This window comes from Malaclemys terrapin, chromosome 21, assembly GCF_027887155.1.
Source record: "Malaclemys terrapin pileata isolate rMalTer1 chromosome 21, rMalTer1.hap1, whole genome shotgun sequence".
Lineage (NCBI taxonomy): Eukaryota > Metazoa > Chordata > Testudines > Emydidae > Malaclemys > Malaclemys terrapin.
Genome location: NC_071525.1, coordinates 11,722,664 through 11,748,011, shown reverse-complemented (window position 1 = coordinate 11,748,011; position 25,348 = coordinate 11,722,664). Strand labels below are relative to the sequence as shown.

General features: G+C 56.8%; 1 protein-coding gene across 3 annotated transcripts in view; it reads left to right on the top strand.

Annotated features, from left to right (window-relative positions):
• The window catches only part of IGSF9 (immunoglobulin superfamily member 9), a 62,343-nt gene that overhangs the window by 20,243 nt on the left and 16,752 nt on the right, over nucleotides 1-25,348 (top strand). For all 3 annotated transcript variants that reach the window (XM_054010970.1, XM_054010972.1, XM_054010971.1), the window contains exons 4-11: nucleotides 4,316-4,468; nucleotides 10,121-10,272; nucleotides 13,312-13,429; nucleotides 13,899-14,040; nucleotides 16,990-17,135; nucleotides 17,694-17,836; nucleotides 17,929-18,069; nucleotides 24,568-24,684. In XM_054010970.1, coding sequence (XP_053866945.1) covers nucleotides 4,316-4,468; nucleotides 10,121-10,272; nucleotides 13,312-13,429; nucleotides 13,899-14,040; nucleotides 16,990-17,135; nucleotides 17,694-17,836; nucleotides 17,929-18,069; nucleotides 24,568-24,684 — 1,112 coding nt within the window. The remainder of the gene's footprint in view (nucleotides 1-4,315; nucleotides 4,469-10,120; nucleotides 10,273-13,311; nucleotides 13,430-13,898; nucleotides 14,041-16,989; nucleotides 17,136-17,693; nucleotides 17,837-17,928; nucleotides 18,070-24,567; nucleotides 24,685-25,348) is intronic.

The window sequence follows — 25,348 nt, the reverse complement described above, 5'->3', positions numbered from 1 at the left end:
CGGCCCAGCGCACCCCCCCGCTACCCCGGACCGGCTCCCGGCCCCGCGCACCCCCCGGCGGCCCGGACCGGCTCCCGGCCCCGTGGCCCAGCACACCCCCCGGCGGCCCGGACCGGCTCCCGGCCCCGTGGCCCCGCGCACCCCCCGGCGGCCCGGCCCGGCTCCCGGCCCCGTGGCCCAGCGCACCCCCCGGCGGCCCGGACCGGCTCCCGGCCCCGCGGCCCAGCGCACCCCCCGCTACCCCGGACCGGCTCCCAGCCCCGCGGCCCAGCGCACCCCCCCGCTACCCCGGACCGGCTCCCGGCCCCGCGCACCCCCCGGCGGCCCGGACCGGCTCGCGGCCCAGCGCACCCCCCCAGCGACCCTGGCCCGGCCCCGCGGGCCCGGCACCGCGCCCCCGGCTCCCCGCCCGGCCCCGGCCCGGCACCATGCCCCCGGCCCCGCGACCCCGGCCCGGCACCGCACCGGCCCCGGCTAAGCCCTCCCTCCCTCCCGATTTTCCCGGACATGCCCGGCTTTTGGGGATTTCCCCCCGGACGGGGATTTGAGCCCCCAAAAGCCGGACATGTCCGGGAAAATCCGGACGTATGGTAACCCTACTCACTTCTCTCCAACATCATTCCATTAATGCGATTGTTTAACCCAGTGGTTCTCAAACTGTGGGTCGGGATCCCAAAGTGGGTCGCAACCTCCTTTGAATGGGGTCGCCAGAGCTGGCTTGGACTTGCTGAAGCCCAAGTCCCACTGCCCAGGGCCGAAGCCCTGTGTGGCAGGGTTCGGGTTGCAGGCCCCCTGCCTGGGGCTGAAGCCCTTGAGCTTTAGCTTTGGTCCCCTTTCCCAGAGTGGTGGGGCTCAGGCTTTGGCCTCCCACCTGGGGCAGAGGGGCTCGTGTAGGTTCAGGCTTCGGTCCCTTCTCCGGGGGTCGTGAAGTAATTTTTGTGGTCAGAAGGAGGTCACAATGCAATGAAGCCCGCATTTCTCCAGCTTACTTATCTATCAGAATGTCATGTGGGACTGTATCAAAATCCTTGCTGAAATCCAGGTATATTTTGTCTACCAAAGAGTTACCCTGTCAAGAAGGAAATCAAGTCAATTTGGCATGATTTGTTCTTGGTAAATCCATGCTGACTGCTAGTGATCACCCCTTCATCCTCCAGGTATTTGCAAATTGAATGTTTATATGTTACTCTAGTAGCTTCCCAGGTATTGAGGTCAGTCTGACTGGTCTATAATTCCCTGGCTCCTCCTTTTCCCACTTTTTAAAGATGGGGACTACGTTAGCCCTTCTCCAGGCTTCCAGGACCTCTCCCGTCATCCATGAATTTGTGAACATTTTTGCCATTGGCTCCAAGATTTCTTCAGCTAATTCCTTCAGCACCCTCAGGTGAATAGCATCCGTCCCCACTCATTTGAATTCATTCAGATTGGTCAGAAGATCTCTGATATGTTCTTTACTTATCCAAATCTGCATCCCTTCCCCTTTTTTGTCTATGGTAACTTCGCTAGTCTCAGTTCCCCAAACCAAATGAACTACCCCATTGAAGGACTTTTTGGACAGTATAGCTCTGTCTACGCAGGGGCTTTTGCCAGCACAGCTGTGTCGGTCAGAGGTGTAGGATGGTTTCCACCCCACACTTCTAACAGACATGGCTGTGCCAGCAAAACTTTGTAATGTGGACCTGACCTTTGATAGCTTTTTAGGCCAAGGGAGTCTTGTGGAGGGATTGTGCTGAGGTGGTGGAGAGTGTTTCTCAGTGAACTGTGCAGTGAACATCCATGTTGCAGAGTGTTCCTCTCGACCGGCAGAGGCCTAGTAAAGAGCCCACCTCCATGTAGGAGAGGGATTGGGTGATGACCTGTAGCACTGGAAGCTTCGTGGGGCTCTGGGGTGTGCCCTGGCTTGGGGCAGGGGAGGGATAGCTCAGTAGTTTGAGCATTGGCCTGCTAAACCCAGGGTGGTGAGTTCAATCCTTGAGGGGCCATTTAGGGATCTGGGGCAAAAATCTGCCTAGGGATTGGTCCTGCTTTGAGCAGGGGGTTGGACTAGATGACCTCCTGAGGTCCCTTCCAACCCTGATATTCTATGAACCCATGCAGCCCGAGTCAGCACCATCGTTCAAATGGACAAGCCTCAGAGACTGCAAGGTGGGGAGGCCAGTGTGGGTGTGAAATGAGGGATAGTTGAGCAGTGACCTATGTTGAGAGAAAGTGTATGTGTGCTCATACACGTTTATATGGGTGTGTGCAGGTAGAGGTAGGTATATGTGTGTAGGGATCCTGGTGTGTACATAAAACATGGCTACCACTCTGATACTTGTGTAGCTTGTCATGCCAATGATGTATTATTGAGTTGTATTGTATGTGTGTGCATATCAGTGTGTGAGCATAAAGACACGGGTCTATATAAGTGAACAAGGTGTCTGGTGTGTGTTAGTATGTGTATATTAGGGTGTGTGTGTATATGTCTGTACCTGTGCATGTGTGTGTGTTGGGTCGATGGATAAGATATTGGTGTGTATGAGTATATGTATCGGGGTGCGTGTGTATTGGGAATGTAGCAGTGTGTATTGGGGTAACTATGAGGAGGATGTAGCAGTCTGTATTTGTGTAGGGGTGTGTAGCGGGGGTAGCTACTTGTATCAGGAGGATGTGTAGCGGGGGGTGTTTAGCAGCATGTATTGGGGTAACTGCATGGGATGGCGTAGCAGTGTCCATATGTGTGTGTCGGGGAGTGTAGCGGTGTGTAGCTGGGTAGCTACGTGTATCAGGAGGATGTGTAGCAGCGTCTAGCGGGGTGTGTTTAGCAGTATGTATTGGAGTAACTATGTATGGGAGGGTGTAGCAGTGTCCATATTTGTGTGTTGGGGGGTGTAGCAGTGTGTATTGGTGTGGGTGGCGAGTAGCAGCGGGGTAGCTACGTGTATTGGGGGGGGGGGGTGTAGCCATACGTAGCAGGGTGTGTGTACACGCAGTGCATCACATCCCCTGCGCTGAGCCAACTGCCCACTGCACTCCTGAGCCGATTATGGCTCTGATAATAGCCCTGGGGATTAGGGGGTTGCATTTGCTGCTTCTTTAGGGTTCTTAGCCTCCTGCTCATGAAAGAGGCTGTGCACTGGGCCACCAGTTGGGCGTCCTGCAGCCCCAAACAGTGGGACTGGGGGCAGCCCCTGCACCTGGCTTGTTGACTCCTGCCAAAGGCCCAAGTCCCGTCCCAGCCTCGGGTGTGTATTCGGGGGCAGGGAGGTTGGAACGCAATGCTTGAGGCCTGCAACCCCCACGGGGAGGCTGGGTGGGAGATGGGGTCGGGCTGGGAACCAGCAGCTCAGGTGGCTGGCAGGGGTGGGGACTGCTGGGGGAGGGGAGATCCTGGGGGAGGCAGAAGTTACTGTAGGGGAGAAGGGGATGGTTAGACTCACAGGGGTTCAGTGAGGGCTCCAGGGATATCGGGAGGGGGGGGCAGGGGAGAGTGGATTGGCCAGAGCTGAGGCAGGTCGAGGAGGAAGAGCTTGCTGGGGGGGCCCCTCAGGCTCACAGGGAGGTGGGGTTAGCAAGGACTGCGAGGGGGAGGGGCAGGCCGAGGATGGCACTGGTGGTTAGTGGGGGAAGGAGGCTGGAGGGTGCTCCCTGAGGAGGCAGCAGCTGCTGGGGAGGAGGCACTCAGCAATCTGCAGGACTTGCAGCCGGGGGCTCCCATGCCATAGCAGGTAGAGAGGCCAGTACTAGGGGCGGGAGCTGGCCCAGGTGGGGATTATGGAGCTAGGGATGATTCTGGGGCCCCTCGTTAGACCCTCTGCCCCAAGCCCCCTTTCTGCATCTCCCCTCCCCCGCTACCTCGCCCCTCCTGCCCCACTGGGCCGGCGGCGATGTGTCTAATGCTGGGTCTGTGTATCTGTCCTCCGACCCGGTCCCCAGACAGGCATTTGTTTGCCTGGCAGTTCCCAGCTTCCCCACCCCAGCCGGGAGCAAGAGCAGGGCCAGGAGGCAGGGAGTTGAGCTGTAGGGCCTCAGCCGGGACCAGGAGCCAGCTGGCCCCTTTGGATGGGCTGGGGAAGATTGTGGGGAAGAAGCTGGGGTGCTGTGCTGGGGGAGACCAGGATGTGTTGAGTGGGGATTGGATAGAGCTCACTGCTCCGGAGCCTAGGGGGCTGTGAGATACTGCACAGAAGGGGTTGGCGCAGGCTGGGCATGTGCCCTCCAGCACACGGCTGGCCCAGGCAATTGCCCTCAGGTAGGGGGTGTTCCCCTGCTGGTGCCTGGCACTGCCCCCAAGCTGCTCGGTGTTCTGCGTGACAGGCTGGCTCTGTGTTGGCAGGTCGTGTGCGGATCCAGGAAGGCGCCTCGTTGCAGATCGACCTCCTGCGTGCCGAGGACCAAGGCTGGTATGAGTGTCGCGTCCTCTTCCTAGATAGGCACAGCAATGACGACGAGTTCCAGAATGGCACCTGGACCCACCTCACTGTCAACTGTATGTGCCAGGCCAGGAGTCGGTGTGCTCTGGTGGGGAGGCCGGGCAGTGCCATAGGGAGACAGGGAGAGATAGAGGCAGTGCCAGCCGTGACCAGCCTCCCCCATGCAAGGACACTTGGGATCTTGGTGCCAGCTGTGACCAAATCTCCCTTTGCAGGGGCGCTCTGGGTCCTGGTGCCAACCATGACCAGTCTCCGCCATGCAGGGACACTCTGGGTTCCGGTGCCAGCCGTGACCAGCCCCCTGCCCCTCATGCCAGAACTCTATGGATCCTGGTGCCAGTGAAACCAAATCCCCCCCTTCCTGGGGCATGTTGGATCCTGACGCCAGGCATGATCACCCCCTGTCCCTGTGCCAGGGCACTCTGGGTCCAGCTCTTGTCTGTGTTGGGGGTCTCTGGGTTCTGGTTCCAGGCATGACCAGTCCCTCCCCTGTGACAGGGCACTCTAGGTCCCCGTGCCAGGCGTGTCCAGCCTTCCTCCATGCAGGGGTGCCCTGGGGCGTGACCAGCGCTCCCTCCCCATGCTGGGCACAAAATTTGCCTGGCACCAGCAGCTTTTACGGCATTCATAGGTACCTGCACTGGCACTGGTCTCCCCAGCTCTGTGTGAAGGAGGCATTGCCTCCCCTACGTAGGGCCTAGGTTTCCTTGAGGCAGTGCTCTGGGTGCCTGCCTGCACCATGGCAGGGGGCAGTGCTGGGCAGGGCCTGCTGGGGCCATTGTGGCCCCATGCCATGTCTCGGGCTGGGCCTTCTGGCGTTCCAGGGGGATTGCAGGTGTTGGATCCCAGTTCTTGTATTGGAATGGGGTGGGGGGGACCTCCCAACCCCTGTGGCAGACTCGAAGCAGCTGTGACATGGTGTTCGATGCAGGTGGGGCTGGACGGGCAGGGTGCAGCGAGGGCTGAGTGTGCTGGGGACACTGGGGGTGCAGGCTCGTCTGCATTTGGACGGGGCTGGGCTTTAGACTTCACACCTCTCCCCACTTTGGCTGGTTTGGCAGCAAGGCGTGTCCTAATGGCAGTGGGGCTGGCATGGTTGGTGCCGACGTGTGTAGGGCTGCAGAGGAGCAGCGTGAGCTGGGCTGGGCCATGGCAGGGAGTCCTGGTGCTGCCCAGGGCTTTCTCTCTGCAGGCCTTGGTCCCCTTTCCCCCCTGCTGTAAATCTCTCTTACCAGCTGTGTGTGACCCTCACCCTGAAGCCTACGCTGGGAGGGCAGGGGAGGCACCAGGCTGCTTACAGAGAAGCACAGCAGTGATCTAGCCTCTGGCAGGGCAGGAAGGGTGCTCGCGTCTGCCCTTCCCTCCTTCAGCTCTTCCCTGACCTCACTTGTGCTGTCCCTTAGGGGCTTGCTCTGGGTCTGATTTTCCTCCCCTGGGTACACACTATGCTCTGGGTCTGATCTCCGCTCCCCAACTGCACTCTGGGTTTGATTCTCCTCCCCTGGATACACTGCATTATGGGTCTGATCTCTGCTCCCCCCCCACCCCCCGCTGCACTCTGGGTCTGATTCTTCTCCCCCGGGTACACACTATGCCCTGGGTCTGATCTCCGCTCCCCACACCCCTGCTGCTAGGGTTACCATCCGTCCGGGTTTCCTCAGACATATCTGACTTTTTCAGCTGTAAATGGCCGTCCGGGGGAATTTCTAATAAAGTAGAAATGTCCGGGATTTCCCCCTTCCCCTCATGCAGAGTGCGGCGCGGCTGATTGGACGGCTGGGCCTGATTGAAAGCCGCTTGCAGCCACTGGGGCCTCTAGCAGCCAGAGTCCCTCCCCCACTCCCTCCTCCCCCGCAGAGCAGCGCCAGTGTTTGGCTGCAGGTGGAGCTCGCAGCTCTCCCTCGGCCTGGGGGCGGGCAGGCAAGGGACAGGGAACGGGGGGGTTAGATTGGTCAGAGGTTCTGGGGGGGCTGTCAGGAGAAGGGGGTGTAGAGAGCGGTTGGGGCAGGCAAGGGACAGGGAACAGGGCGGTTAGATTGGTCGGGGGTTTGGGGGGGCTGTCAGGAGAAGGGGGTGTAGAGAGCGGTTGGGGCAGGCAAGGGACAGGGAACGGGGGGGTTAGATTGGTCAGAGGTTCTGGGGGGGCTGTCAGGAGAAGGGGGTGTAGGGAGCGGTTGGGGCAGGCAAGGGACAGGGAACAGGGGGGTTAGATTGGTCGGGGGTTTGGGGGGGCTGTCAGGAGAAGGGGGTGTAGAGAGCGGTTGGGGCAGGCAAGGGACAGGGAACGGGGGAGTTAGATTGGTCGGGGGTTTGGGGGGGCTGTCAGGAGAAGGGGGTGTAGAGAGCGGTTGGGGCAGGCAAGGGACAGGGAACGGGGGGGTTAGATTGGTCGGGGGTTCTGGGGGGGCTGTCAGGAGAAGGGGGTGTAGAGAGCAGTTGGGGGCAGGCAAGGGACAGGGAACAGGGGGGTTAGATTGGTCGGGGGTTTGGGGAGGGCTGTCAGGAGAAGGGGGTGTAGAGAGCAGTTGGGGGCAGGCAAGGGACAGGGAACGGGGGGGTTAGATTGGTCGGGGGTTCTGGGGGGGCTGTCGGGAGACGGGGGTGTAGAGAGCGGTTGGGGCAGTCAGGGGACAGGGAGCAGGGACACTTAGGGGGTGGGGTCCTGGGGGCAGTTGCTGGGGGGCAGGTAGGGGGATTCGGGGGGGGGCAGGAAGTGGGAGGGGGCAGGGCTAGGGTGGCACCCCGTGTCCTCTTTTTTGATTGTTGAAATATGGTAACCTTACCTGTTGCACTCTAGTTCTGATTCTCCTCCCCCGGGTACACACTATGGTCTGGGTCTGATCTCCGCCCCCCAGCCCCCCGCTGCACTCTGGGTCTGATTCTCTTCCCCTGGGTACGCACTATGCGCTGGGTCTGATCTCCGCTCCCCAACTGAACTCTGGGTCTGATTCTCCTCCCCCGGGTACACACTATGCTCTGGGTCTGATCTCCGCTCCCCACCCCCTCCCCGCTGCACTCTGGGTCTGATTCTCCTCCCCTGGGTACACACTATACTCTGGGTCTGATCTCTGCTCCCCCCCCCCCCCCCCCGCTGCACTCTGGGTCTGATCCTCCCCCTGCCCAATTCCCCAAGTATGCTCTGGGCCCAGTTTCCCCCCTCCTTCCTCCGAGTACACTATGGGCCAAATTCCTCTCCACACTGGGTGAACCCAACACTCTGGGCCCAGTTTTCCCTCCACCCCTCCCCTGGGTACACTCTGGGCCTGATCCCCTCCCATGGATATGCCCTGGGCTCCTCATTTAGCCCTGAGCAGAATGAGCACACGGTCAGGGTAAATGCAGCCGAATGGGGCGGGGGAGGGACAGCAGCAGTGCGAGGCAGGCCCCCGTCCAGCCCCCACCCCTCTTGTCTTCGCTAGCCTCTGTGAAACCCTGGCAGCTGCCTTCCTCGAAAGCTCCACTTTTCCCCTCCGTGCCAAGCACATTAGCAGAGCAGCAAGCAGCTTGTTGCTCCATGAGCTGAGGAGCAGCGGGGCAAGCGCCTGGCTGGACTCTCCCCCAACTGGGGCCTGGTTACCTCCTGGGGGCCAGACAACGCGTCTGCAGGAAGCAGCCCAGGGGTCCTGCTGTGCTTGGCCGGTTGCACCCACCCCACCCCACCCCAGTTTGCGCTGCCCACGTGGTGTCCCCTGCCTCCTTACGTGAAAACTCACAAACTCCTGGCCAGGGCTCAAGGCCAAAGTGCTCTGACATGGTCCCAGACTGGGGGGCCTCAGTTCTTGGGAGCCCAACTTGAGACTCTTCTGGGAACCCTCCGCAGCCCCCGTTAGTGGCCCCTGGTGGACGTGTGGCTGTGAATGTCCTGTGCCCACTGGCAGCGCTAGCCCTGGGGATGTTGCCATCACAGCCCTTGGTTTCAGCGTTCCACACTGGATCTGAGCATGTGGGCCCCATGGCTGGGTTGCAGGGTCCCATTCCAGTTCTGTGCGGCCCAAGGAACTCAGCAGAAGTGTGGGGGGAGCCGCAGGGGATCATCCTGCCTTGGCCTGAGGATACTGTCCCTGGAGCAGACACAGCGCCTGCAGGGCCCTGACCTCCGCTCCCCTTCCCCATACGCCTTCCCGGAGAAGCCTGTAAAGGGACCCAAATCTGCCCTCCTGAATAAACACTTGTAAAAGGCCCAGCCTAACTATTAAACCTCCAAGGGGGTGGGCCCTGACCCTTGGACCCCAGGCAGCACACAATAAGCCTTTGTGCTGAGCCTCCTCTCCGTTTATAGCACAGGGGGTGGGGACTGGGAGGCCTGGATCTCAGGGCAGGTCCCTCCCTGCCCTTGGCCTGCAGGAGCAACCCTGACCCTGTACTTCATGCCTTGTGGGCTCTCCCATCCCATCCAGCTGGGGGGGGCAGAGGAAGTACCCGAATGCCTCTTTTCCGGCTCAGCCCAGCAGCCCTGGCCTGGGGGCTGCAGGCACCCTGCCATCAGCACAGGCCCAAGAGAGCGAGCCCTGCTCTCCACGGGGCGTTGGCAGAGTCTGTGCCTCCCCTCCCCTTTGCCACAGAAACCCAGCGGCTGTCCCAGGGCCCAGCAATCCCGGACCCATCAGGACCAGCAGAGCTGTGCGCCTGGATGCAGGCTGGGCCTTGGGTGTAGTATGGACAGTGCCCTGGGCACTCTACAGCTGAGTGCAATGGACACAGGCCCTGCCCCAAGGAGTCTGCCATCTCCCTGCAGACAGGCCCTGCCCCGCAGCTGGTGCCACCAGCAACGTCTGTGCACCGCATGTGTCAGTGTTCTGCACTCCCGCGGGAGGAGTGTTCAGCACCCACTGCGCACAGCAGGGGCAGGGCATGTGTCTGCACCAGCTGCTCACTTTCCTGAGGGGCTGCCTGACCCCAGCTCCCCTCGTGGGGGTGGGATGAGCGCAGTGTTCCTGGAATTCGGGATCCCAGGAACTTAGAGGCTGGCTCATTCACTTCTTCAAGCTTGTATGCACACATGCCCCTCCCCCCTCCTCTCCACACATCATGGTCACTCAGGCTGCTTAAGGTTATAAGGGGCTGCTCCTCCTGTGGCCCTTCGTTTGGGAATCTGGCCCTTCATTTCCTTTGCTTTTATTTAAAAAAAAAAAAGTTTAAAGCATCTGGGAACAAACAGTCTCATTCCATGTCGCACAACAGACTTTGTTAACCCGGAAACAAATCTGTCGACTTTTCCCATTCGCTGATGTTTCTTGGTGTTGACAGTTTCAGTTTGGGCTGAATCGAACTTTTTCCAGTTTATTTTTTTCAGCACTTGCAGTGAAGCCCCAGTCCGTCCTCAGCCCCGTTCTGCTCCTCACTTCCCTACACGCTCCCTGCACAACACTGCACTAAGGCTGGCAGGGTTACTGGGGGGAGGGAGAGGAAGGAATTTGCCCAGCACCACAGACAGGATCAGACTCCAGATCTCCCGCCCCCTGTCCATACCCTCCCAGCACCCCTTCCCTGAGCCAGGAACGGAACCCAGGAGTCCTAGCTCCTAGCCCTTGGCTCTGACCCTCAGATCACACTCCCTGCCCTGTGCTGCCGGCCCACCAGGACTAAGCAGAGCGAGTGCCTGGGGCTCTCTGCAGCAGAACCAGCTGGTGTGGCTGCATGAGGGAGCCCAGCTTGCCCTGGGGCCAGCAGCTTGGTTCTGAAGCACTGTTTCCGCGTCCTCTCCGCAGCTGCCCCCACCTTCGTAGGGACCCCGCCAGCTCTTGTCGAGGTGCCAGACGGAGAACCCCTGAGTCTCACCTGCTCAGCTGTCGGCAGCCCCCAGCCGGTCATTGTCTGGAAGAGAAACGACCTGGCCATTGAGAGTGGAGACAAGGTGCAGGTAAGGGAGGGGCAGCCCCAGAGAAGGAGGAGATCAGGGAGCTTTCCCAGGCTGTCTCCTGCATCTCCCCAAGTGCTGCTCACTTGGGGCTTCCTCCCCCAGCAAGCGCTAAGAGTGGATTGGGGCTCATGCAGACAGAGGGGTGGTATTGTGTGGGGAGGAGAATCCTCCTGTCACCACTGCAGAGTTCTCCCAGCCCGGGGGGGGGGGAGGGTAAGTGCACCAAGGGCCTGCTTTGTCGGAGACCTAGGCCTGAGCTGAGCCCCTGAGGCATGGGCCCCTCTCTGCCTGCCCCAGAGCTGCCCAGCTCAGCACAGAAACCAGGGTGGGGCCAGTCCCCACAGGCCACCTGCCCCAGGCACTGGCCACAATCCCCTCTCCCGCCAGCAGGGCAGAGTAGGGAGAGCCATTCTGCGTGGCCAAGGCTCTCCTGTCCTGACACCACACTGACCCCTAGTGGCCACTCTGCAACAGGCAAGAAATTCCTTGACCTTCTGCGGCTCCAGGCTGGGGCTGGCGAAGAAGGGACGGCAGGACTATTTTTTAATCCTGCTCCCATCCCGCCCTGCAATACCTTTATCTTGCTCCCACCTGCAAAAACCCTTAGATCCTGCAAATCCCTCAAGAGAGACGGATTCCCCCGTGCTACTAAAAAACCCCAATGGTCAGTTAATATATGATATCTATATAAACAGAATTCAGACATAATTTTATCACTAAAAGAATAAAACAAATCTTGCTTAAACCATGGGGGAAAAACTCCTGCTATAATAGACATCACATAGCTTTCTATCCCTTGCTTAAATTTAAGTATTAAAACCTTTATTAAAAAAAAAAAAGAAAGAAAGAAAAAAGAAAAACTTGCTTCACATTGCTGAAATTCTGTTTGACACATTGATGAGAGATTTAGTGTTTTCCCGCAAATTCCCACAATCTGGTTTTTTGCCCACCCAGTCCCGTCTGCAATAAAGTACATTTTACCCACTCCCCCTATTACGGCAGTGGGTCCTGCGGGATCCATGGGATCCTAGTCCCACTGCAGGGCTCTAAACCACAGTTCTCTGCTGGCGCTACCTGCTCCAGCCAGCAGGGCTGCATCACCGGGCACCCCCCAGGCTGAGCAAAGGGTCTTGTTTGTGCCAGGCAAGTGCAGCCTAAAGGGTGCAGGGGCCGGAAGTAGGGTTGCCAACGTTGTATTTAAAAAATAAGGGAGGGTTTTCTTAGCACCCCCGCCCCACCTCTCTTCCCGATATTATTAGTATTAATACTAAGCAGTACTCACCTACATTCACCAAAGGTATTTCTTGCTGCTTTTTGCAGTGCTCAGCAACTCCTGATCTTGTTGTACACAGATTTAAAAATAAGGGACGTCCCTTGTAATAAGGGACTGTTGGCAGCCTGGAAGGCACTACCTAGTTTGCATAAAAAGGAGAGATGGTTGCTGGCCTTATCGGTAGAAAGAGAACCTACAGGACCCAACATGCACTGCTCCATCTTGAGCTGCAGGATTATGACTACACCATTCAGTGTGGAGCATTGCATGCTGGGAACTGTAGAGTGTAGGCCGCTCTGCCAAAGGGGAGGTGAAGTGTTCTCAGGCCCCATTCCAGAGCTGGCAGGCTGCCTGCCACTACCACTGACCCTGCCTCTGCCACAATGGCTTTAATGGCATCCAAACTGCCAGGGGCTTTGCAGCAGGTGCCCCGTGGTCAGTGCCTCCCTTAGCTGACAGGCTGAGCAGGCTCAGGTGTGAGGAGTGGGGTGGGGATCAGTAGGTGGTACTGTCCCCTCTGAGTCAGCACCGACCCCAGGGTGCTGTAGTGAGGAAGCAGAGGCCCTGACCACCTGGGGTCATTGGGGCCCCAGAGTGTTTATCCCAAGAGCTGGCTGGGAGCCATGCTGACCCACGCGCATCCCAGCTTGTCTTGGCTGCTTCCTATCACAGATCCTCAGTCTGTTGGCGGAAACCCTTCGAGGGGCCAGGCTCCCAAGGGTCTCACTGGTCCTTCAGGGTCACCACCTGAAACTGACCCTCCGGGCTCCAGCACTCCTGCTTCACGTTGTGAGCTCTGCTCGGCATGTCGACTGAGCCAGACTCCTGGGAGAGACTTGTCCACTCTGCAGGGATTAATGCACCTCACCCAGCAATCCCAGTGACGCTCACACACCATCTCCAAAATAGCCGGGTTTATCAGACAGCTGGAACACAGCAGTGGGAGGCCGTAGGTCAGCACAGAGACAAGAAGCCCTTCTGGTCAGTCCAGAGCCCAGCCATGCTGTAGTGAAGCCCATGTTCAGGCTGTCTCTGTCTCTGTCTGACCTCCCCAGTCAGTTTCCAGGTCAGAGAGCTCCCAGCTTCCTCCAGGAGCCAGCACTTATCCCCTCACTTCACACTTTCCAGTCATTTGTTCTCCAGTTGGGCTCTTTGCTCAGCTTCCCTGCTGGTCTCCTTGTTGATCTGGGTTGGTTTCAGCCATTTCCTTAACAGATTCTTCATTCCACCCAGACTGAGTTGTCTTAGCCTGCCCTGAGAGCAAATGTAGTCCTCCCCCCCCCCCCCCACTGGGCAGCCATGCCAAATATAGGGGAAACTGAGGCACACACAGGGGTCATACAAATAATTCCCATTTTGTCACACTTCCATTCTGCCTCCCATTCTAACCCACACTGTAGATTCAGTTGGATACAGGAGTCTTCTTCATTTCTTGTCCTGAGCTGCTGTGTCATCTTGCTGTTAAACAGCCACCATGTTCTGTCCCAGAGGTAGCTGTGTTTTTGTGCTGGGCAACATAACACTTCTGTACAGGACAGAATATCACCAGGGAAGGGGAGGTGAAATGCTGGCCCCATCTCGCAGCACCGTGCTGGGGTTGGCACTGTGAGCCTAGGGAAGGCAAGAGATTCAGGAACTGAATTCTCTTGGGATGTTGAAATGGCCTGTACAGCTCATAAACCCGACCCCTGGTCTGCTGCTAGGCTGGGGGTGCCTGAGGACATCCTTCCCTGCACTCCCGCCTGTACTGCCTTGTGCCTTCAAAGGTGAGCAATGGGACGCTGAGGATCACCAGCGTGGAGCGGGCCAGCACTGGCATCTACACGTGCCATGCCTCCAGTAAGGAAGGCTCTGTCACCCACACCACCCGGCTGCTGGTTCAAGGTAAGGGGGGAGCTATCTCTGGGGCTCCTGATTGATCAGGGGCAATCTCTATAGTCAGTGAGGTCCTGTCATCTGGGTACCTCTTACCTTCCACTGCAGAGACCAGCCTGTCAGAGCAGGAGCTGGGTACGTGTGCGTGTGTTTACACACCCGGACATACGCACATGCAGTGAGATGTGGGAGTCTGCTAGCAGAATGTGGCCTCTCTCTGCACACACTTGACCCAAAGAAGGATCTTGCCGGGGTAGTCCTCCCCCTTGCTCCTCCCCCTCAGGCCCTGTTAGCCCCCCACATCCCCCGCAGCCGGACCCTGCTCACTCCCCTCTCCGAGTCTCTGCAGAGGAATTGAAGCCTCTCTGGGAATCTGTTCCCCATGTCCCATTGGTCCAGTCAGCACTTCCCCTCCCTGTCAGAATGAGCTGGCGCCCCCTTCTGCCCAGAACCTCACTCTGTGCCCTGTGTGTGCCAGGGCCACCGGTCATCGTGGTGCCACCACAGAACATCACGGTCAACATCACCCAGGATGCCTTCCTGGCATGCCAAGCCGAGGCCTACCCTGGCAACCTCACCTACAGTTGGTTCCAGGGCAGCAGCAACGTCTATCACCTCAGGTACACAGCGCCGGGAGCCAAGGGGGTGGCACGGGAGCAGCGGGCAGGGGCAGAACGGCCTCTTGTGGGGATGGGCAGGAGCTGCGGCAGGGAGCTGGAGACTCCACGTCCACATACACATCCATACCTGCGCACTCACTGACATGCACACACCCATTGCGCTCACATCGCCATACGCACACTTACTGCACTCTCACACTGTCACACAAGCACACACCTCATAGATGTTAAGGTCAGAAGGGACCAACATGCTCATCTATACTATACATTGCAGGCCACCACTGCTTAATTTGTAATGAAAGAGTTCCTGGGGCTCAAGCAATTTTTTCACATTCATAACTGATACAGCAAGCCCAGAGGTGCCGGGGCTAGGAACTGCCAAGGCCCAGAGGCGCCGGGGCTCTGAACTGCTTGGCACAAATTAAGTACTGCAGGCCACAGAACCTCGCCCACCCACTTCTGCAATAGGCCCATAACCTCTGGCTGAGTTACTGACGTTCTCAAATCATGGTTTAAAGGCTTCAAGTTACAAAGAATCCACCATTTACACTAGTTTAAACCTGCAAGTGACCCCTGTCCCACGCTGCAGAGGAAGGTGACCCCCCCCCAGGGTTTCTGCTAATCTGACGGGGGTGGGGATTCCTTTCCGACCCCAAATATGGTGATTGGTTAGACCCTGAGTGTGTGGGCAAGACCCAGCAGCCAGACTCCTTGGAAAGAATTCTCTGTAGTAACTCAGAGCCCTCCCCATCTAGTGCCCCATCTCTGGCTATTGGAGAGATCTGCTGCTAGGAGTTGCAGGTGGGCTACATGCCATTGTAGGCAGTCCCATCACACTATCCCCTCCAGAAACTTATCAAGCTCAGGCTTGAAGCCAATTAGGTTTTTTGTCCCCACTGCTCCCCTTGGGAGGCTGTTCCAGAACTTCACTCCTCTGATGGTTCGAAACCTTTGTCTAATTTCTAGCCTAAACTTGTTGATGCCCCACACACACATCCACTGGCTGACCGCCACACACCTGTGCACTCACACACTGCCCCGCCCTACACACATCCATGCACTCACTGACCCACACACTGACCCTCATGCACTGCCCCCCACACACACACATCCACTGGCTCACCGCCACACACCTGTGCACTCACACACTGCCCCCCCACACACACTCACTGACCCACACCTGTGCACTCACACACTGCCCCCACACACACACTCACTGACCCACACCTGTGCACTCACACACTGCCCCCCCCACACACACATCCACTGGCTCACCGCCACACACCTGTGCACTCACACACTGCCCCCCCACACACACTCACTGACCCACACTTGTGCACTCACACACTGCCCCCCACACACACTCACTGACCCACACCTGAGCACTCACACACTGCCCCCACACACACACTCACTGACCCACACCTGTGCACTCACACACTGCCCCCCCACACACACATCCACTGGCTCACCGCCACACACCTGTGCACTCACACACTGCCCCCCCCATCCATTGGCCCACCGCCACACAACTGTGCATTCACACACAGCCCCATGCACTCACTGACCCACACCTGTGCATTCACACACAGCCCCATTCGCTCACTGCCACACACCTGGGCATTCACACACTGGCCCCCCACACACACATCCATGCACTCACTGACCCACACCTGAACTCCCCTCAGATACGCACACTTTGGCACATGCACGCACTCACCATACACAAACACACACGCACTGATTCATAGAGAAGTGTATACACCATGAGATATACACCTGTACACACACACATAGACACTGACACACAAACACAACACAGAGGCGGAGACACTGCTGCACGTGCACACACAGAATATTATGGAGATGTATGCATGCAAGCACACAGTGATACACTCAGATGCGCACACACACCTGAAGAGACGTGCGCACACAGGTATATAGTTGCTGACACACATGACGACATCAGATACACACCAAGAGATGCAAGCGTGCACACAGTCCTACAGCAAGGGAGATGCTCAGAGCTCCTAAGTACACGGATACATGGAAGAGTGTTACGTACACACGGATACCAGCCCATGCACTGCTGTGTGGCAAGGCTGATGCACACAAGCAGAATGGTGCTGGCACTGGTGACAGGAGCGGTGGCCCCAGCTGAGCCCCCGTGATGTGCTGGTGGGAGTGTGTGGGGGGTTCCCTGTTAGGCCTGGTGGTGCGGAAAAGGGGACTCCAATCCTCTGGTGGCCTGACAGCTCAGACATGGGTGGTGATACATGGCCTGTGATGCTGACAGCGCTGGCATTACATGGAGCCCAGGGCTAGAGTAGAGTAGGGGGAGGAGATTGGGGTAGGGACCCCCCCCCCCCCCCCGCAGCACCATTCAGATCATACACACCTGGCCAAGGGCTTGCGCGGTGAGTGCTGAGGGAGTGATTTGATTGGCTGGTGGCAGGAGGGTAAAGTGGTGCTTCTAGAGTTATAGGAGTCAGCGGGACAGTCAACAGTGACGAGAGTGTGGATAGGGCTGTGGTGATGGCAGCTGTAATGAAGCTATGGCGGACATGGCAGAGCTGTGGGACTGTGAGGAGAGTGGTCGGGTCCCAGTGGCGGGGCCATGGCCTGGCCTGCCCCAGTGGCCATGGCTGGACCGTGGGGGTTTGGCTGGACAGTGGTGTGGCCGTGGTGGCAGTAGCCGGGCCCTAGTGTCAGGGCTGTGGAGGCAATGACTGGGTGGCAGGACCGTGGGGGCAGCGGGCAGGGCCCTGGGAGCTGGTCTTGGGGGTGCTGCTGAGCCGATGCGAGTGCTGGTTGTGATGTGTTGGGATCAAGTCGCTGTGGATGCGCCATGAGCCCTGCAGTGGGGGCTGCCAGCAGTTTGGGTGCTGGCTCTTTGGGGCAGCTCCTGCTGGGCTCCTGACTCTGCCCCCCTCCCTCCCTTCCTTCCAGCCACCTCCAGTCTCGTGTTCGTGTCCTGGTGGACGGGAGCCTTTTGCTCCAGAAAACAATCCCAGACGACGCTGGCAAATACACCTGTGTTCCCAGCAATGGGCTGCGGAAACCACCCTCTGCCTCGGCTTTCCTCACAGTGCTGTGTAAGGTCCCACTGCCCCTGCCCTCCCTGTCCTATGTAAGGGCCACCCCTGCCCCACTCCGCCCTCTCTCAGGGACCCTGCCGTACCCAGACATCCTGGCTCCTGAGCTGAGCCCTGGTGGCCCCACTTGTTTGACAGGGGCAGGGAAATACCTCTGGCCTGTGACCTCCCCCTTTGTGGCCTGGAGCCTGGGAGAAAAGGGCCCATCCCCTGCTATGGGCCTCAGACGGCTTCCCCATCCACCTGCCTCCCACCTGGCCCAGGTCTCTGAGCTGAGGAGCCCATGTGACCATGGCCCAGATGCACCCAGGGGAACAGCGCTGAATTGCCAGGAGCTGGGCTTCCTCCGCGGGCAGATCCAGGGTGTCCCTAGCTTTCCAGGGGCTTTGCCATGGACAAGCCCATCACATAGAGACGACACAGCCTCTGGTGCTGCTTGTCCCAGCCCCGCGGGCTGGCAGCATATTGTGCATATGGCTGCCACACCCCACTCCCCAGCCCCTTCGCTGCGGAGCTCACCCAGGCCTTGACTACATCCTGCCCGTTGGTACCTTGCAGATCCAGCCCAGGTGACCACCATGCCACCGGAGACCCTCTTGCCCATGGGGATGCAGGGCATGATCCAGTGCCCCACCAAGGCCAACCCACCTCTTCTCTCCATCAGCTGGACCAAGGACGGGCATCCCCTAGAGCTTGATAAGGTACCGACTATGCCAGGCCTCCCTGGAAACTCAGCCTCTGCCACACACCCGCTGGCAGGGGGCCGCATTCTGACCTGTCTCTCCCTCTGCAGTTCCCTGGCTGGTCCATGGCACCCGATGGCTCCATTGTCATCACCACGGGGAACGACGACGCCTTGGGGCTTTACACCTGCACCCCCTACAACAGCTACGGCACGGCGGGTGCCTCAGCACCCACCCACGTCTTGCTCAAGGTGAGAGGGGGGCAGCCTGCCTTCCAACACTGGCTGAGTAGGGGCATGGCTGGGGCTGGGGAGCCCTTCTCTGGTGCCCTCACACAAACATGCACCCGGATGGATTAATTTTGGTGTAACAAGTGGGCCCAGAGAGTCAAGGTGTGAACGTGGCTCTGTCATTTTACAACACTAAACATTCAAACGTGGTCGGGGCTTTTGAGTGCAGAGATCTCGGCCTGCTTATGGCAAATTCCCAGGAATATTTTTAACCATGTATTACAGATACATAAGAAAATAAAAAACAGTTACTTAATATTTCACATTTCAAATTATTAAGATTTTCATTTTAATAGTAACTCTTGTACCCTTCCCATTTAGCTGTAGAGAATTTTTACCTGGAAAAACATCTTTGTTTGACATTAAAGATGGTGATAACTGTCCTTGGGGGAAGGAAAAGAAGTTAGCTGAGATGGGCTGGAGCTGTTGCTGCTGCTCTTAAAATCCAATCCTTCTTCCTTTAAGACAAAACACGACAAGCGCACAAGAGGGGAGAGAAAAGACTAGCTTCTGTCTCTGGTGCTGACTCTCACTTGCAACCTCACTGCTGGAGAAACACAGGCCTAGCCCATCATCTGATCAGCTACTCCAAGCCCTGGCAAACTTGTACGAAGCCATTGCTTTTAGATACCTCTCTGGTCATGGGCTTACAGCAGTGTTGCAAAAAATGCCGTTGTCTTGGTCGGCTGAACCAGACTCTTGTTAGTAGGTGAAAGAGAGAGTGAGGGCTTATCTATATGAACACTTAGGTTTTCCAAGTCGTTGCCCCTATGGGTGCTCCATGTGAGGATACCCTGCCCATAAATTCTCGATCAGAGGTTTTTCTGCTAGTAGTGCCTGGTGCACCCTCTTCCCCGAGAAAGGGACCCTAGAAGGCAGCAGATGTTTGACCCGATAGCCCTGGCAAGACTACCCATGGGGTCTAGCACCTTTCCCTTATGCCCCTCCACAGGGGGCTTTCTGGAAACCTGGGCTTCTTTTGGGGACCAAGTCTACAGGGTACCCTCATGTGCAAGAGATCCTATCAGAGTCTCTTCCACCAACAACAGGGAGCCTCCTTACTCAAGAGGAGCCATCAGTGCATTAAGAGTTGAGAATTGATGGAGAGGTGCCATCATCCTTTTTCTCCCCAGATAAGGCAACTGTGCCCCCACTGCCATCCAATGTGGATGACTTCAGGGCCTTTCCAGGCTTGATGAAATGCATAGCAGAGGCTTTGCAGAATCCCTTGGAGGAAATCCAGGAACAGCAGGACTCCCTGGGTGGACATCACACACGCCTCTACCCAGGGCAAGGTAGCCTTACTTATTAATTAAGTCCTCCTCTTGCCAGCCCACACAGCGTGGCAAGACTTTAGCCAGCATCCCATCCACCTGTAAGAGGGTCGATAAAATGTATTGTGTCCGGCCAAGGGCCCAGAGTACTTGTTTACTTAGCCCACGCCCAACTACCTGGTCATCAGCGCTGCCAACAAAAGGAGTAGGCAACATTGTTTCAAGGCAACAATATCTGACAAGGAACTCAAGTGTCTGGACCTTCTAGGACATAAGAGTTACAGTTCCAAGGCGCTTGCTTCGAAGCCCTGATGGCAAATGTGACTTTACCAACTAGAGTAAATTTTCAAAACTATATTGAATTTTTGCCTTAGGACAAGACAGGGCTGTTTCGTGCTCTTATTACAAAGGGCCAGATAATAGCCAAAGCCCTCCTGCAGCCTCCCTGGATATGGCCTCTGTTTAATGACTACTGCCATAGTCGTGTGTTGGGCCTCCTGGCTACAATCCTCCAGCTTGCCCAGGGAAATGCAAAACACTGTGGAGGATTTGCCCTTTGAAGGGCCTCAGCTCTTCAGTGGCACTACGCATGGCTCTCTTCGCTCATTCAAGGATTCCAGGGTGACGTTGCGTGCTCTTGGTATCTATGCTCCAGCTACAAAGAGAAAATACAGCAAGTCTCAGACAGCACAACGCTGCCCCAGAGAACTGCTGAGCTACCTGGAAAGAGGATTAGGCCATACAAGAAAGGCCCATCCTCCACTGTCACCTCCCAGGTGGCTGCCTCATCCAAGCAACCATTTTGACTCCTGGTTGAGGCCCACAAACCCTCCCTATTGGATCTTCAGCTACATCACTCCATTCACCCACCCTTTGGAGACCATCTTGCCCATGTCTTCCCTTCTGCCCAAAGCCCTGGCTGGGATGATTTAGTTGGGGTTGGTCCTACTTTGAGCAGGGGGTTGGACTAAATGACCTCCTGAGGTCTCTTCCAACCCTAATCTTCTATGATTCTTGGGAACGTATCACCTCAGACAAATGAGTACTGGCAGTAATCTTGACTGGCTATTCCATCCAGGTCAGCTCCATTCCCCCTCCCTGTTCATATTCAGGGACCCCTCTCAGGAGAGGCTCCTTAAACCAGGAGGTAGAATCCCTCCTGCTTCCAGGGGTGGTCAAATCCATTCCTTCAGACTTCATCAGTAAGGGTTTCTTCTCCTGGTACTTCCTGGGCCCAAAGAAAAAAGGAGGGTGGAGACTGAGTGCAGACCTTCCATCTCTAAACACTTTGATTCACATGCAGCACTTGCAGATGGCCACCCTAGTGGCATTCTTTCTGTTGTTAGATCTTCGTCACCCTTGACTTCCAGGATGCCTATTTCCATGTAGCCATATACCCAGCACCATGGTGTTTCCTCAGGTTAGTAGTGGGCATTGACCATCACCAGTACCGTGCCATGCCTTCTAGCCTGTCAGCTGCCCTGAGGGTCCTGACAAAAGTCCCCTCCATCATCACAGCCCACCTTTGGCATCTGGGAACAGTAACTTTTCTGTGTCTGGATGACTAGCTCTCCAAGGGCCATCCTTCCGTTGAAGGTGAGTCCGCCACCAAGAGGGACCTAGTTCTGTTCCACTCCTTAAGCCTTCGCTTCAACGTAGAGAAATCAACCCTGTGCAACATGTAGACTTTATCGGGGCCGCCCTGGGCTCTGGCAGTTAAAACCTACCTGCCTGTGGATAGGTTCACCTCAATGTCTCACCTGATCTCTGCATGACAGCAGAGCCCACAAACCGTGGTGTGGGCTTGTCTTTAGCTCCTGGGATGCATGGCAGCCTGCGCTTTCATAACCCCCCATGCAAGCCTGGCTTAGGACAGCCTACACTCCCCGCAAGCACAAGCTGTCCAGGGAGGCATCAGTCCCTTGGATGGCACCTGACTCCCTCAGTTGGTGGAAGGACCCTCAAAGAGTCTGCGTGGGAACCCCCCTCACATCTACCTTCCACATGTCATCCCCACGGACACCTCCCTTCTAGGCTGGGTCGCTCACCTACAGAATCATACAGCGCAAGGCAGATGGACTCCTTGAGAGTTGTCACTACACATCAACGTCCTCAAACTTCGAGCTGTCCATGATGCCTGCCTTTGCTTCCTCCTCATGTAGGGCCAGTCAGTCAAAGTGAGGTTGGACAACCACCAGGAGGCCACGTACTATATAAACTCCCAAGGAGAAGCAAAATGCCAATTCTTAGGCGAAGGGTCACTGAGACTATGGAACTGGTGCATACCCCAGTACACAGATATCGCCGTGATCTATCTGCCAGGATCACAGAACACCATCGCGCATTCACTGAGCAGAATTTTCCATCAAGACAATGAGTGGGAGCTGACCGATGTATTCGTTGAAGAGATCTGCTTTACCTGGGTTCTTCAACAGATAGACCTCTTTGCCACAGCTTCTAACTCAAAATATCGCTACCTATTCTCGGGGGGGGGGACGGGAGGGGGACATGGTCATGACTCCCTGGGAGATGCATTCCTTGCCTCTTGGCCCCAGGGTCTATTATATGCCTTCCATCGAACTCCACTGATCCACAAAGCCCTGCTTAAATTGAAACAAGAGAAAGCAGCGCTCATTTTTATGGCTCGGGTGTGTCTGAGACAGGTGGTTCCCGACCATGATCCATCTGGCAAAATATCTGCCTCTGCAGCGTCCTGTAATGACAGACCTCCTGACCCAGGAGTTGGGCTCCATAACCCACCCTAACCTATCATCCTTGCACCTCAAGGCCTGACTTCGCAATGGTTCTTGGGCCTAGAACCGGAATGTTCTCCTGAAGTTCAGTCAGTTTTACTGAACAGCAGGAAACTAACCACACGAAGGACTCACCTGCGGAAGTTGAAGCGCTTCCAGATCTGATGCACCCACCACTCTATATCCCCTGCTGATATTTCCCTGGCATTCATCCTCACTAGCCGACTAAGTCTGAAATCTCTGGGACTGTCCCTGCGCTCTGTCAGGGTTCATTTAGCTGCTATCACAGTATTCCATTTGCCAATCAAGGGTTTGTCGGTCTTCACACATCCTATGACAGCAAGATTCCTTAATGGCCTCCTTATATTGTTTCCTCCAGTACAGGACCCTACCCTACCCTGCAACCTCAATTTAGTGCTTAACGCATTAAGAGGACCTCTCTTTGAGCTCGTGGCAACCTACTCGCTACTCCATCTATCCTTCACTTTGTCCTTGTGAAAGTCCCCTCAGCCAGAAGGGTAGGGGAGCCAGCTGATCTGCTGTAGACAGTGCTTTATCTGGACAACATTATGCTGTGTCCTACCCTCACTTCCTCCCTAAAATGTCATCAGCGTTCCACATAAATCAGGACGTTCAGCTGCTGGTGTTTTATCCCAAGTCCCACTCATCCAGAGAATAGACCCACTCCATACACTGGGGGTAAGATGAGCCTTGGCTTTCTATCTTCACGGAAATAAGCCCTTCAGGGTTTCCCCCGGACTTTTTATTTCTTCTGAGAGCACGGGGCTCACTCAGTCTCCTCAGACTACGTCAGTGGGTATCAGCCTGTATTTTGGCAAGCTACAAGTCCTCTTGGATGCATCCCCTCTGCTCACTCCACCAGGGCTCAATCCATTTTGTTGCCCTCCTTAGGAAGTTACCCATCAAGGACATTTTCAAGGCAACCATGTGGTCCTCTGGTCACACATTTTCACAGCCTTACTCCACAGCCTTTGGTGAAGCTGTTCTACACTCTGTACCAGATCTACCCCTTCCACATTAAGGTACAGTTCTGGAGTCTCCACGCATGAAGCACTCAGAGGGACAGTAACTCTGTGATAGGTAAGTAACCACAGTTCCTGGAGATGTTTTATCCCGATGGGTGCTCCAGTACTGGCTCTCCTCTTGCCTTGACTTGAAAGTTTTACCAAGTTCTGAGGCTGAGAAGGGACTGTGGTGGTGTGGGTCCACCCCTCCCTATATGCGCTTGTACTGGAGCATGAGTGGCGTAGCATGCAGGGGAGAAGCTCTGGGCACTGCTATCAGAAAAATCGAGTGCATGGGCACACACATCCTCACTTGGAGCAGCCATGGGGACAAAACATTTCGAACTGCGGTTGCTGTGCAAGGTAAGTAGCCTGTCTTTTGTGGCAAGCTGGGGCGTAAGTCTGTCCTGCACTAGCCTGCAGGACACTAACTGGCTGTGTGGTCCCTGCTGCAGTGCAATAGAAGTTCCCTAGTGCACGTGGATCTACCCTGCTTTGAAACAGAAGTAGAGTAAAGCACACTAGGGAATCTTTAGTGCATGGCACCACGGTCCACATGGACACTTAATGCAGGGTAGAAGTATACGCCAGCCAACCATGCATGACCTATGTGTTTGTATAGACAAGTCCTGAGAGATAGGAAAGTGAAGAAGTAAGGGGTGGAAGGGAAAGGGAGGGGGCGACAGCCAAAGGACTTGGAGCTGCCATGGTCAGGATTCAGGTAGAGGGGGTGATGCCCTTGCTCTGGCCTGCTCTGGTGAGGACATCTCAAGATTAGAACAGTGAAGGCCCAGTGGAGTCACAGCAACTCCCAGGCTCCCCGGAGACAGCGGGAGTGGCAGCCAACCTTGCTCCTGTTGGTCCATCTCCCAGCCAGCTGCTAATTTCATTTGAAGGACCTCAAGAGGGGGTTGGGTGGAATAGCTCATCCCCTCCTAATCCCCAACACACCCATTCTGGTGCATTGATTTTTGGTCCCATGCTCCTCTTGTTTACCTCCAGCAGGAGGCCTTTTTACTTGTACTAATCCAGCCTGTCTGTCTCCCTCTTGTACCTTTCCCCTTCAACACCCATGGTTACAGGTGACTGGGCCATTCTGTAACCTTGGATTAAGCTCACAATATGGATATTCCTGCCAGGCCCCAGTTATTACAGTACCCACCCCATCTATGCACCCCACAAAGCAAGCTGGGTAGCAATGCTCAGGCTGGTCTCTTCCCTGCCCTGAGTGCCACTGTGCAGGGCCCTCTATCTGCTCTGCTCCCTGGGCCTGTCGGATCTCTCGCCCATGAGTCCAGGCCAGTGCCACCTCCCGCCTGAGCTGCTGAGCCCTGACCCCTTTGTCTGTCTGTCTCACTCCCCCTGCCCCCAGAGTGGGGTGCTGAGCTACCCGTGTGTCTGTTCCAGGACCCTCCCGTGTTCACCCTGCGCCCCAAGGAGGAGTACTTCCAGGAGGTGGGCCGCGAGCTGGTGATCCCATGCGCCGCCCAAGGAGACCCCCCGCCCACAGTCACATGGGCAAAGGTAGGGGGGCTGCAGCTCTGGGTTCAGATGGGGGGAGGGACTGGGGAGCCTGGGTTCCCCATGGCTCAGGGACTGTGGCTCCTTGGCATCACACCCTCACTTCCCCCAGCCTGTGGTTTGGTGCTGGCTCAGGCTGCCGCCGGCGTCAATGGAGCTGTGAGTGGCCAGTGCCCTGGGACTCGGTCCAGGGCTCTGCTGCTGGCCATCCACATGGCAGATTCCCCTTGGCAGTGGGGTGCAGCCCAGAGCTTCAGGGCTCCACAAGCAGGACCTACTCTGGCCCAGGACTCGGCTCTGTGCTGCAGGGGGAGCCAGCCCCACACGGCCCAGCTGCCCCATGCAGCTCCTGCCTTATGGACACATGCCCTGAGAGGCGGAGCCCTGGGGATGGGGGTCATTCCCTGGGTTATTCATTCCTCAGGCTCGCCCTGTGCGGAGACGCCCTGTGCAACAACCCTTCTAGAGCCCTCGGGGTGGGGGGGAGGCGGAGGAGGGGGTCTCCTTCCGGGCAGCCCCCTCCCTCTGAGAAAGTGATGACCCAGGACTGTGGGGTTTTGTTCCTGTTCTGCCCCTAGCTCTCAGTGAGACCTCGGCCCAGTCGCTGCCCCTCCCTGTGCCTCACCTTTCTCACCCACCACTGGGGCGACAGGTTCAAGGCTCTTGG